An 11257-nucleotide genomic window follows, 5' to 3' on the forward strand; every position below is an offset into this window, starting at 1 on the left:
CCTTGGTTGATGTTTTTCAAAGTCTATAATTATATCTATGGTTACCATTTGAGTTTTAGGTGTTTTGGGCATGAAATGGACATTTTAAAGATTGGTATTTACCATTTCTAAACTTAAGTATCAATATTTTGCATTTGATATCAATACTTGACCACTTGAATAGTTTTAAAACAAACAAAATGCCAAAATGGTATCGATATTTATATGAGTATCGGTACCAAAAAATAAATATTGATAACCTTGTTTTGCATAACAAACAAAATCGTGATTTGGTATCAATATTTAATATGGTATCGAATTAAATATCAATGCCAACTTTAAAACTTTAAATTATTACATTGCATATTGCCGCTTGAAATAAATGACTAATGAAGGAACCATCCACGTTCAGTTTAGTCCATCCTTTTGATGGTGGCTACTAACAAACACGAGTAAAGTTTCTTCAATCAACAACGACGAATCTTGGTGTTAAGATTTGGAAACCTAATTAAACTTTTTAAATCTTTTGGAGGGCTTAATTAAAATTTTGGAGTTTAATTAAAAATTTTCAAAAAAAAAATCTAGGAGCTTAATAAGAATTTCTAAAATTTTTGAAAGGCCTAGTTAAAATTTTTAAAATTTTCAAAAATTTTAAGAAGTTTAATGATAATTTATAAAATTTTAAAGGGCTTAAGTAAATTTTTTTTTATAAATTTTAAAGAGCCAAATAACAAATTTCCAAAATTTGGGGGGCCATGATCCGCCTTCGGCAATCAAAATTTAGTTTCAGCTTCGCATGTGAAAAACTTCTAGCCCAAGCATACCAAGTGCAAATTAGATTAGTACTGTTGTTGTTCAAAGAGTTAAAAAATCTATTTTAGTTAATAACATTATTGTCGGTAAAAGTATAGTAAATGTTACTATATTAAGAGTTGAATTGCATTTTGTCACCTCTACTTAAAAAAAGACATTAATCCTTATATATTAGATCAAAGAACAAATTGGTCTTTTTGTTAAAATAATCAAAATGTGATACATGATATGCCGCATCTACTTCAGTGACCAATTTTAACAATAGAAATAGATGTAATTTTTAAGAGAAGTACGAGTTTGCTTTTTGAGGTAACGTACAAGGCTATTGTCATTTTTTTTAGTCAAAAGGGTAAAATGCAATCAAGGGACATTTATGGTACTTTTACCTATTATTGACATTTGATATTTTTATTGGTATAATAACAAATTCAACCCTTCAATATTTGCATGTGTTATCAGTTAGGTCTTGACTCTAAAAAATCAACAAGTTTAGCTCACAACTTTACACATTCTATTAATTTAATCATTGTTCTAAAAGATTCAATAAAATAAAATAAAAATATTAAAAAATCTGAAAACAATTTTCTATAAAAATACATAAAAGAATATAAAAAATGCAAATCATGAAAGATGAAAGTGAAGATAGATTAGAGAGTTGGAAGGGAATGTTAGGAAAGCGGAAACAGCTTGGATTTGAAAAAGCAAGACACAAGGGCGGGGAAATTGATATTGAAGCATGGGTCAAGTATTGAAAATGGGTGAAGTTGGTGGTTTTAATTGGCGGAAACCATTGATGACTTTTCTTAATTGCCATACCGTACCTCCAATTCTTTACCTAAACCAACACAATATTTCAACTACTTGGTAATGATGGTCAAATATGAAAACTCATTAAAAATACTCTAAACCAGATCGGATTGAGGGAACCGGCTCGCCCGACCCTGAAAATCGGCTCAGAAAGTTCTATCAGCGTCCAACGTGCCGGTACAGGATTTGAGACGCCACATCACCCAAACTCTTATTTTCCAGTTTAAAACATCACCATCGGCCATCGCAGGTCAAGTCAAACTCCGAACTCCTTATTTTTTAATTTACTTTTCTTATTTCCATTCTTATTTTGCGGCCTGCAGCGTGTTGTAAATCGTTAAGACAAGAAAAACATTGGTCTCCAATGGGGTGGATTGAAGAAAATATGAAATCAACTCATATTAGACAAATTGTCTCTCAAGCCATCAGCCTCGGTGCGTTTCCACTTTTCTCTTAATTCTTTAAAAACCTTTTATACTTCAAAAAATTCCATCGGATAATGATTGAAATTTTTAGTTTAAATCTCGTTAAGGAATGGTTATTTCATCGGCACTGATAATATGGAAAGGATTGATTTGCATTACTGGGAGCGAGTCGCCGCTGGTGGTTGTGCTATCTGGGAGTATGGAACCCGGTTTCAAACGAGTGAGTCAATTTTTTACACGTATTTAAAATTAAGTATTTAAAAATTTTGAGCTTTGATTTGTGATAGTCATATAAATTTAAACTTGTGAAATGCAGGGAGATATATTGTTCCTATACATGAACAAGGATCCTATTCGTGCGGGACAAATCGTTGTCTTCAATGATGTGCATAATATATACTTGTTCTGTTTTCTTATTTTTCAACTATATTCTGTTTCTATTAATTCGATTTTTTTCTATACTGAATAGGGACGTGATGTTCCGATTGTTCATCGGGTGATTGAGGTTAGATCCTGTCGAGACCTTTATGTGTGTTTTATTTCTCTGTGCCCTTTTACTTGTGTACATTGCATAACAAGTCTATGTAACTTTTAGTCAAGTGTGAGTGTTGGTTACATGTACGAGTCCAGTCAACAGATATGATTGAACTTTGGAAATTTGAAGGTTTTTCAAATGTTACTCGGAAACTATCTAAATACAAGGAACTGTCTAATTTCCAGAGACGAGGGCATATCATATCATATCATATCATATCATATCATATTGGTAGCCTAGAGTCACTTTGTTGTTTAGTTTCTTATTTCCAAATGTTGAACTGCTTGAACGACAAGTGACAGAAGGTTGTCATGTTCTGATGTAGAAAATCTCTAGAAAGTAGAAACAAATAGTTTTGATAAGGTTAACACCATGGTCAACTCTAAGAGTCTTGTTCATGGGCTGTGTACTAGTGGTTGAACATTTTCTTTCTGAAATTTATATAGGTGTTATGGCTGTAAATTATTTGAAGTAACCGGTCCCCGCCTGGTTATTCTGTATGCTGGATTTAGTACCTTGCATGTTTGGTTATGCTTTGTCAGGTTCATGAGCAGCGAGATAACAAAGAAGCTGATATACTCACTAAAGGTAGCATATCCTTGATATCAAACTAGTTGAATGTGAGCAAATACAAGTTGTGGTTTGTTTGTTTGTTTTCAACGAACTTTAAACTTTTTATTATCAATCATGAAAATATTTTCTGACTATTAAAATCTCTTTCCCCACCAATGAAGTGGAGAGTGGACACTTCCAAATAGTTTTGTTTGTTTACTTGTGGAATGGTCTTAAATACATTCCAAGTTCTTCTCGTTTTTTCATGTGTGTATGTGTGTGGTTGATCATTCTTTAAATATCTTCATATGTACAGCTACTGCTTGAGTATGCTAACCTTTTTAATCTTTTGACTGGACATATTCATCAGGAGACGCTAATCTTTACGATGACAGAATGTTGTACACACCTAGTAATCGTTGGTTGCAACAAAAATACATCATGGGCAGAGCTGTTGGGTAAATCAAACACCTATATATTCCTCAAAGTGTTAACAAGTTCTAGAAGTGAAAACATTTGTAGAACACTCTGATTAGGAATTTCTTGCATCACCTTTGTGCTGTATGCTTTGAGTTTCAAGTTCATCACACTTCTTTGTCAAAATTAGCATAAGTGGATTGTGTTTTGGCTATATATTATTGTTCAAGAATGATAAGCACATAACATTGATGAAATTGTCAGAGCATCTGAAATTTCATGAACTAGAATTTAGTGAAATGATTATCTATTATTCATGCTAATTTGATGGTTTAGTATTATCATCAGCCCCTATCAATTTGGCATTTGTCAAATTATCATCAACCAAAGATTTGGCCAAGAATAAAGCATATTTGTTCTTTGCTTTGGGGTCTTCTCTCAGTACTTTTTTTTCAAATAATAAAGCAAAGGCTAGGTTTAACGTCGTGAGTATTCTGTCCATATGCTTTTAGATATGCTTAATTTGGAGTGTCTTTGTGCATAAGTAATGAGTCCTGAAACCAAATGCATATATGAATGGCTGAATCTGTCAAAGCACATTTGTTCCTTGAATACTGGTTTATCAAATCAAAGGTGTTCATTCTTAGTCGACAGATTTTGATGGTCTATCCATACGTCTTTCTCATAATTTCCTGTTCACCGTAGCCTCTATTGCTCTTACACTTCATTTTTCTTGAAGTACTCAAGTTTGACATCCGTGCCCAACTCATATGTGCCCAACTCATATGTGGACGGACATGAATACGAGAATATGATCTTCCCTCTGAATATATGAAAGTTTTTAGGAAAAAATTAAACATATTTGTGTTGAGCTCTTTGACAAGCTCCGGTGTCAAAATAACATAGATATTAGCAATGGGAAAATTGTACTTGAAGACAGGTTTGACCTGGAACAATGGTAAAATTATACTTGGGCTGAAGGATGACATTTATCTCGGTCTTCTTCTTTTTTTTTTAACTATATGACAATATTAAAATATGTTCTTACTGTACAGGTTCTTGCCTTATGTTGGCTGGTTGACAATTATCATGACAGACAAGCCAATAATCAAGGTTTGAATGTAGTTTAAAGTTTTCCTGAGAAGGGTTTTTTTTATTCTTGTATAACATATGTGATATGTTTGAGTAACTATTGTAATGAGTAGATCCCATTGAATTGAGTGTAATTGGAGCATTTCATTATACTCTCCCAATTATTCTTAGGTAAGGTTGAGAGTAAGAATTGAAGGAACTAGAATAGGTTATTAATCATGATGACTTTCAAACTTTTTTTAACAAAAAATTATTCTTTTTATAGATATAATCACATTCTGTGAACTAAACATGGGAAGTAGAATTCCTTATAATTATAAGAGGGTGTAATTACTACCCTAGTAATTTACGGAGTCGAAACATACTAGTGTTGTATTTGTAATTTAGTCATATTCATTTCTTTTGCACTCAGTGTTTCCGCTTCATCTTGCTGCAGTACATACTACTGGGTGCATTGGGATTACTGGTCATAACCTCAAAGGAGTGAAGGACAAGCTTACGAGATTTGGAGATATGATTTATAATACACCAGATTTCTGTCTAGGAATTCAGAACAGTGGTAATTAGCAACATCTGGAAATGTAAAATATCAAAACTTTTCCTTTTTTTTTTTCTTAAAAAGAAAATAACTACAACTATTATTTTGGCGCAGTAATAATAAATTTATTTGGGAATTTTGTTAGTACTTGTGTGATTGATCCGTCTTTTTATTTAAACTTTGTTTTTTAATATGTATATATATACTACAATTAATAGATTTATGATATAAAAATAAATGTATTCTCTTTTTGCAGTCTTATGTAATTTAATCATAGTTAAACATTTTGTTTTAGTTAACTGCATATAGTATTATAAATTACATGATCTGAATCTGGAATTGATGAAGTTGGTGTTATTCAAAAACCCTAGAGGGGTGTAAGAACAACATTTCCATGTGAGTGAAATATTATTGTATAAAACCAATGCTGCCTCAATGCAAATAATAATTTGTTAAGAGAAATGACCTCAATGGAAGCCATTAAGCTGCCGATTGAAACTTGTGCAACAAATCACAATGTGGTGTCTCACGAATAAACCCCATTGTTGCCGCTGCAGCTCCAACCTACCATTCCGCTCCTAAACCACGATAATATTTGTGGTTGAATTATATCATTTTAGAATTTGTGTAAATAAAACTTATTTATTACAATAATTATGAAATTTTTATACTAAGTCGAGATCCTAAATTGTTTTTGACTCTTGTATTAGCATGATAGAACATCGATAATGTTTAAAAGTTAGCACATATTAATCCTTTTATCTATGGGATGCATGCAACAGATAATACTAAACATGTGGGTAATTGTTATGAGAATAACAACATTGAACGTAATTGGTTATGAGAGTTTCGTTTGGTATTTCATTTATATGTCTAAAGAAATAATCTCAAGTGTGTTGGTAGTGTAAATAATACTCAGACTTGTGACATTAACTCTCTTAGTCTCTTGAGTGTTTTACTTCAGTTCTTTACAAAACAAAACCGAATTGATGAATTCTTAAAGTAGGATGTTTATGAAATGAAATAAGGCAGATAAAGGCTATAGAGTGATCTAAAGAGATCCATCACCCCATCTTGACTCGTTTTAACAAGAAGCCTTTGACCAAGATAATTAATTCGTATTAATACAAATTGCAAGACTAAAATGGAATAATAAAAATAGACGTTCACTAGTCTTGACACATATTCGCGTTAATCTTGTCATTATTGGTTTAATAGGGAACATGATAACTTTTCTAACTAGGTGGCAACGGGGTTCATGTGGATTAGATGAGACCTCATATATGCAGGAAATATTCAACGCCTATCTTTAGCGATATAAGCAAGGTAGACTAAATGTGTTACAGGGGACGACCACCAAACTCGCGAGAATCAAGACTTCGCCAATATTCCTCCCAAAATCGACCACCCAATTCCCTTCATTGTCACGGATAAAGCCACCTAGTATCATGAATTCTCCAGCTCTTTGTCATTTTTTATCTCCAAATTTGTTGCCATGACTGACTCTGTATCGTCCCAATTGCTCTTTGAAATGGCTCCGCCAAGCACAATTTCCCCGAATTGACATTCGAGTGTTATTATATTTCTCACCATTTAATGAAATAATTAAATTGTCTCTAAAAGCTCATGCTGCAATATTTTATTTCTTTTTTAAATTTAATTTTCTTTATTAAAGTTTTTATTAAGTGCTTAAATATTTAAATGTTAACATATCCCATACATAACACGAGTCCAAAACTAGTATTATATTAAAAATATATATATTTTATCTTTTTTATTGCTAATAAATTTTAATTTTAAGCCGATGAATTGACATTGATATTATTGTGTTGAACATACTAAAGCTTGTTTTCCTTCCTATGGGTTATGAAAAAAGTTACGAATAGTTTTAAACGTTGTATAAAAAATTTTAATTTAAAAAATGAGATTAAAAATCCAACACACGTCCTCAAACCTAAATAAAAAACTAAAGAGTGATCCATCATAGAGCTGGACAGTAAAGGTATGGTCCAAATGATTACAAATTTCACAATGACACCAACCTCGCATCAATATATATTTTGGGAAAATAGAAGCCAGAAATTAATCAGATAAAAAAATTGAACATTTGAAACAAAACATACATCTTTTTTTTTTTTAAAGTAAAAATCCTAGGACAACCAAGATAACTCAACACCTACGATGTGTAAGAAACCAAATTTGCCTTAACAGTTAACCATACAGTGACAATAGGAACTGACCACCACAAACTAACAAACAAACTTCTTCAAGCTTCAACCCTGCACTTCTCCATCCACAAGCTCTCTTTCTTCAGCAGAAGCTGCCATTAATTCATCAAAGTTTTCTGTCTTCCCCAACAATATCTCAATCTGAGAAACACATATATGCGTATCTATCAATACCCATTCTAACAAACAACATAACTCAGTCTTATAATGCTCCTTATTACAGTATGGTTAGATAAACACCAATAACAGGGAATGTTTAGTGTATGAAAACTTCAAAATTTAACTTGAAATGGAGATAACAAATGCATCTCTACTTGCAAATACGAGGAGTTATTAAGTGATTTACCTTTGCCTTTTGGACTGGTCGCCCTCTTGAGTCCTCCTTCATGTCAACTGTTGAGGTTGTGATCTCTGGAAAAGTGTAGGTTATTTCTCATGATTATTTGGCTGCACAGGTACATTAACACATTTTTTGAAAATAAATACACATATGTATATACATAAGAAGAAGAAGACATCTTACTCTTCTCAACAGCTAAACCGTTGTTTTTCAGAATTTCTGCAATTGTGACAACCGTTGCAATAGCTGCAAATACGAAAAGATAAAAAAAGAAAAGAAAGAATAACGAGTTACAAAAATTCTCAAAATGTAGCTTACATAACCGGTTTTAAGTTTCACCAATGAATAACTAGGTTCAAAGCATTTGCAGAGTTGATAAAAGCTTTTGAGCATTTTCACTGCACAAAGTTAGGGGAAGAGTGACACCATAATATTGATATATCTAGCACCAATTCCTTCAGGGAAATTATAATTACAATTTTGTAGGTAAAATGCTGAATCAAACAGCTCCAAATCAGATGTTGTAGAATACAAATAATCTAAAGATCAAACAACTACAATAAGGAAAAATCATTATCAACTCCCCATCTATTCCTCAAGAGCATCCATGCAGCAAAACAAAGGTTGTGATGATAATACAAAAGCAAATAAAAATTCATTTATGAGAATAATTCATTAATGATAAGATCTGCAAAAGAAAAAGACAAATGATATTATAAGTAATGGAAATATAGAACTGAAGAAGTAAAAGTACCCATGCCAAGGGCAGACAACTCCACCTCATTGTGCTGCTGCATATACCTCTGCAAATGGGGGGGGGGGAAGAATATCAGAAATAATGTAATGCATGAACAAAGAATTAAATCTTATGTTGCAGAACGATAGTTGAAACAAATTCCCAGAACAGGGCGAAGAATCTAAAATGCACCAAAATTTTACCAGTGTTATTCAAATATAGCATCTTATTTCGACAGAATATGATAGTAATTGGAGAAGAGGAGAAAAGGAAAAAACAAAGCAAAGGAGAAACCTTGGCGAGATTAACGTAGAAAAACAAGGGCTTTTTGGTATTGGAGACTTGAATCCGATTCTTCTTGTGGGAATCGGCGACCAAGTTGATGTTGTTGACACCTTGGGTGATTTCTTCCATTTACAGACTTCTGCTAAACCCTAAATCTCAGCCTCTGACTCTGCAAATCGGACGAAATCTGCAGAGTAGTAGTCAATCAATCCTTCCAACAAACCAATTCCGACTTTTGTGAGGTCTGTTTTAAACTTGGTGGTGGCTACTCACTAGCTAGGGTTTATCACTGTCTTGGGAACTGAATTTTAAGTAATAGTAATAGTTGGCAGAGTTGTCCACCACCTCAATCCGGTCATGATTCGGATTTTTTATCTTCACTGTTTTTAAATCCTTTACTGACTTTGTTTCCATCTAATGATAAAAGATAAATTGTATTATTTTGAAATTATTTTTTTTATTTTTTATTTTTTATTTAGAAAAATAATATATGATTTGAATTGCATCATATTTTGTCATTTATTTTATTTTTAAAATATATTTTCTATATAATTTTGTTTTTTTATCTACATATATATATTTAATTACAAAGAGAAGCTGAAGCACTAAGTTGCACCAACATAAACATTCGACAGATCCTGTTATAGCAGCTGGAGAACTTCACTAGGCGGCCTTCGGAACAACGGCAACCCCAGTGCAGCACCGATGCTAAAGTTCGCCATAAAGTCAGCCACATCATTGAGCTCTCAAAACGTATGACGGAATACAACATCCCACTGCCTGCTGCAAAGCCTTTTAATATGCCACAAATGAATTAGATTAGCATTATCACATTCAACTTCAATTTTCCTATACCTCCTGCCAAGTAATGAGAAGACCGCTGCAGCTGCCAACTGCTCCCTCTCACTGACCGCACCATTTGTCCTCAGCCTAAGCTACCCCTCCTGCGGCGGTGTCCATCGCAACTTGCAATTAACGTAACGAGGCAGTCGACCTGGCCATCATAACATTCCTCATCCAACTGACACCTGTGGTGATAACATCAGTATTTCAAAAGTTGCCTCGACTAAAAATCAACTCATTCCTCACCTACCATAGTTTCCAGCAAACAATAGCAAGGAGGATGCACCAATCACCATCCATGATCTCTATGTCAACTATTAGACATGTTCCATTCGACCCAATTAATTAGGGACAAGGGCAAAAAGGTTACCATAGATTCATTCGGTACAATCCTCTTCCAAACGATTTTGGCATACATGCTATCACACATCACATGTATATGAGACACAACCATTTAACCATAAATTGAATAAACTGAGTCAATACTAAATCTCTAGAATCCAAGTGTTGTATCAAAAATTAGCTAAACGATCCTATTTCGAAGAGACCAACAAATAACTTCACTCACATTAATCTATACCTTTGAAATTCACCAAGCATATTATACTTGGATCTCAGCACTAGGACCTAAAGAGCCTCTAAATTGACAATGAGTTGAAACCGGAGTTTCATAAAAAAGCTTTATTTTAGTCAGCAAGTCATTGCTCGAGCCCCAATGAATCCTCTCACCAACATTGCAATCTTTGTGCAAATATTGACATGAATGCACACATTTTGCATAAAATAATTAGGGATGCTCAAAACAATTAATTTTGGACAAATTGATTCTGTAACAACTAGATTTCTAAGAGTATTGGAAACGGTAGTTTCAAAATTCTATTCTCCAACTATCGAGTATATAAATATTATTAATTAATATTTACTAGTTAATTATGTTATTATATTGAATTTTAGTCTGATAAATTTGTCAATTGGATAGTTAGTTAGGGTATAAGTATTTTGACCCTAAAGTCAATGGTGTCAAAAAATCAGGTACCGATACCTCGTTTCCGTAAACCAAGCTAGTAAATATTTTTATTAAGTATTTATGGAGTTATTATATAGATGACTTGAATTTTGGATAGGTAATTTTGTTGATTTGGTGATTAATTAAGGTATAAGGACTAAATCATAAAAACTGTAAAAGTTAATCGCTATTGATTTTTACTAGTTAAAATGCTTAATTAATAGTTGTTCAAGGGTCTAAGTGATAATTAGACCACTTTAAAAGTTAATGGACTGTTAATGCTTTATTTTTTAAAAATATTTTATTGTTAAAATTTTATTTAATTATTAAATAAAATATGATAAAAGAAAATACTATTATAGATCGGGATTTGAATAAATTAAAAGATAATCGAGAAAAAGAAAAAATTGTAGATTAGTCCCTGACACCTTTTCTGTTGTCGTTTTTGTCAAGTATACTATGTTGTTTTATGTTATGTTTGATTAATATTAAATGTTTATTAATTTAGGTTTATTGTGAATTAATGACTTTTGACATCTAATGGACTGAAATGTAAAATATGAAATATTTGATAAATATGAATAGGTATATGACATTGAATGGATGTGGAAATGTTATGTGGTTAGATAATATGTATATGATGATGTTACAGGGTTAAAAT

General features: G+C 32.4%; 2 protein-coding genes across 3 annotated transcripts; one reads left to right on the forward strand and one right to left on the reverse strand.

Annotated features, from left to right (window-relative positions):
- The first annotated feature begins 1467 nt into the window (after nt 1–1467).
- Nucleotides 1468–5302, forward strand: LOC107901288 (signal peptidase complex catalytic subunit SEC11C). 2 transcript variants are annotated; one of them, XM_016827223.2, is made up of 9 exons: nt 1611–1849; nt 1923–2033; nt 2132–2244; nt 2341–2409; nt 2494–2529; nt 3102–3147; nt 3482–3569; nt 4584–4641; nt 5057–5302. In XM_016827223.2, exons 2-9 carry the CDS (start codon nt 1964–1966, stop codon nt 5105–5107), a joined length of 531 nt encoding a protein of 176 aa, XP_016682712.1. In that variant the 5' UTR covers nt 1611–1849; nt 1923–1963; the 3' UTR covers nt 5108–5302. The 2 variants fall into 2 exon arrangements, with proteins under 2 accessions (XP_040951180.1, XP_016682712.1); XM_041095246.1 differs by having other exon boundaries at nt 1468–2033.
- A 1815-nt stretch (nt 5303–7117) lies between these two features.
- LOC107901287 (uncharacterized protein At2g34160) lies at nt 7118–9154 on the reverse strand. Its single transcript, XM_016827222.2, has 5 exons — nt 8757–9154; nt 8481–8529; nt 7910–7972; nt 7733–7797; nt 7118–7527 (listed from the first exon to the last, which is right to left on the reverse strand). Exons 1-5 carry the CDS (start codon nt 8874–8876, stop codon nt 7432–7434), a joined length of 393 nt encoding a protein of 130 aa, XP_016682711.1. The 5' UTR covers nt 8877–9154; the 3' UTR covers nt 7118–7431.
- Nucleotides 9155–11257: the final 2103 nt, after the last annotated feature.

Source organism: Gossypium hirsutum, chromosome D06 (assembly GCF_007990345.1).
Source record: "Gossypium hirsutum isolate 1008001.06 chromosome D06, Gossypium_hirsutum_v2.1, whole genome shotgun sequence".
In the NCBI taxonomy this organism is placed as follows: domain Eukaryota; kingdom Viridiplantae; phylum Streptophyta; class Magnoliopsida; order Malvales; family Malvaceae; genus Gossypium; species Gossypium hirsutum.

Excerpts from the sequence above, each read along its gene's own strand:
- LOC107901288 (XM_041095246.1), top strand. The coding sequence starts at position 1,964 with ATGGGGTGGATTGAAGAAAATATGAAATCAACTCATATTAGACAAATT. Across the intron at positions 3,148-3,481 it reads AGCTGATATACTCACTAAAG|GAGACGCTAATCTTTACGAT; the intron begins GTAGCATATCCT and ends CATATTCATCAG. Across the intron at positions 3,570-4,583 it reads ATCATGGGCAGAGCTGTTGG|GTTCTTGCCTTATGTTGGCT; the intron begins GTAAATCAAACA and ends CTTACTGTACAG.
- LOC107901287 (XM_016827222.2), bottom strand. The coding sequence starts at position 8,876 with ATGGAAGAAATCACCCAAGGTGTCAACAACATCAACTTGGTCGCCGAT. Across the intron at positions 7,798-7,909 it reads CGGTTTAGCTGTTGAGAAGA|AGATCACAACCTCAACAGTT; the intron begins GTAAGATGTCTT and ends ACACTTTTCCAG. Across the intron at positions 7,528-7,732 it reads GACCAGTCCAAAAGGCAAAG|ATTGAGATATTGTTGGGGAA; the intron begins GTAAATCACTTA and ends TGTGTTTCTCAG.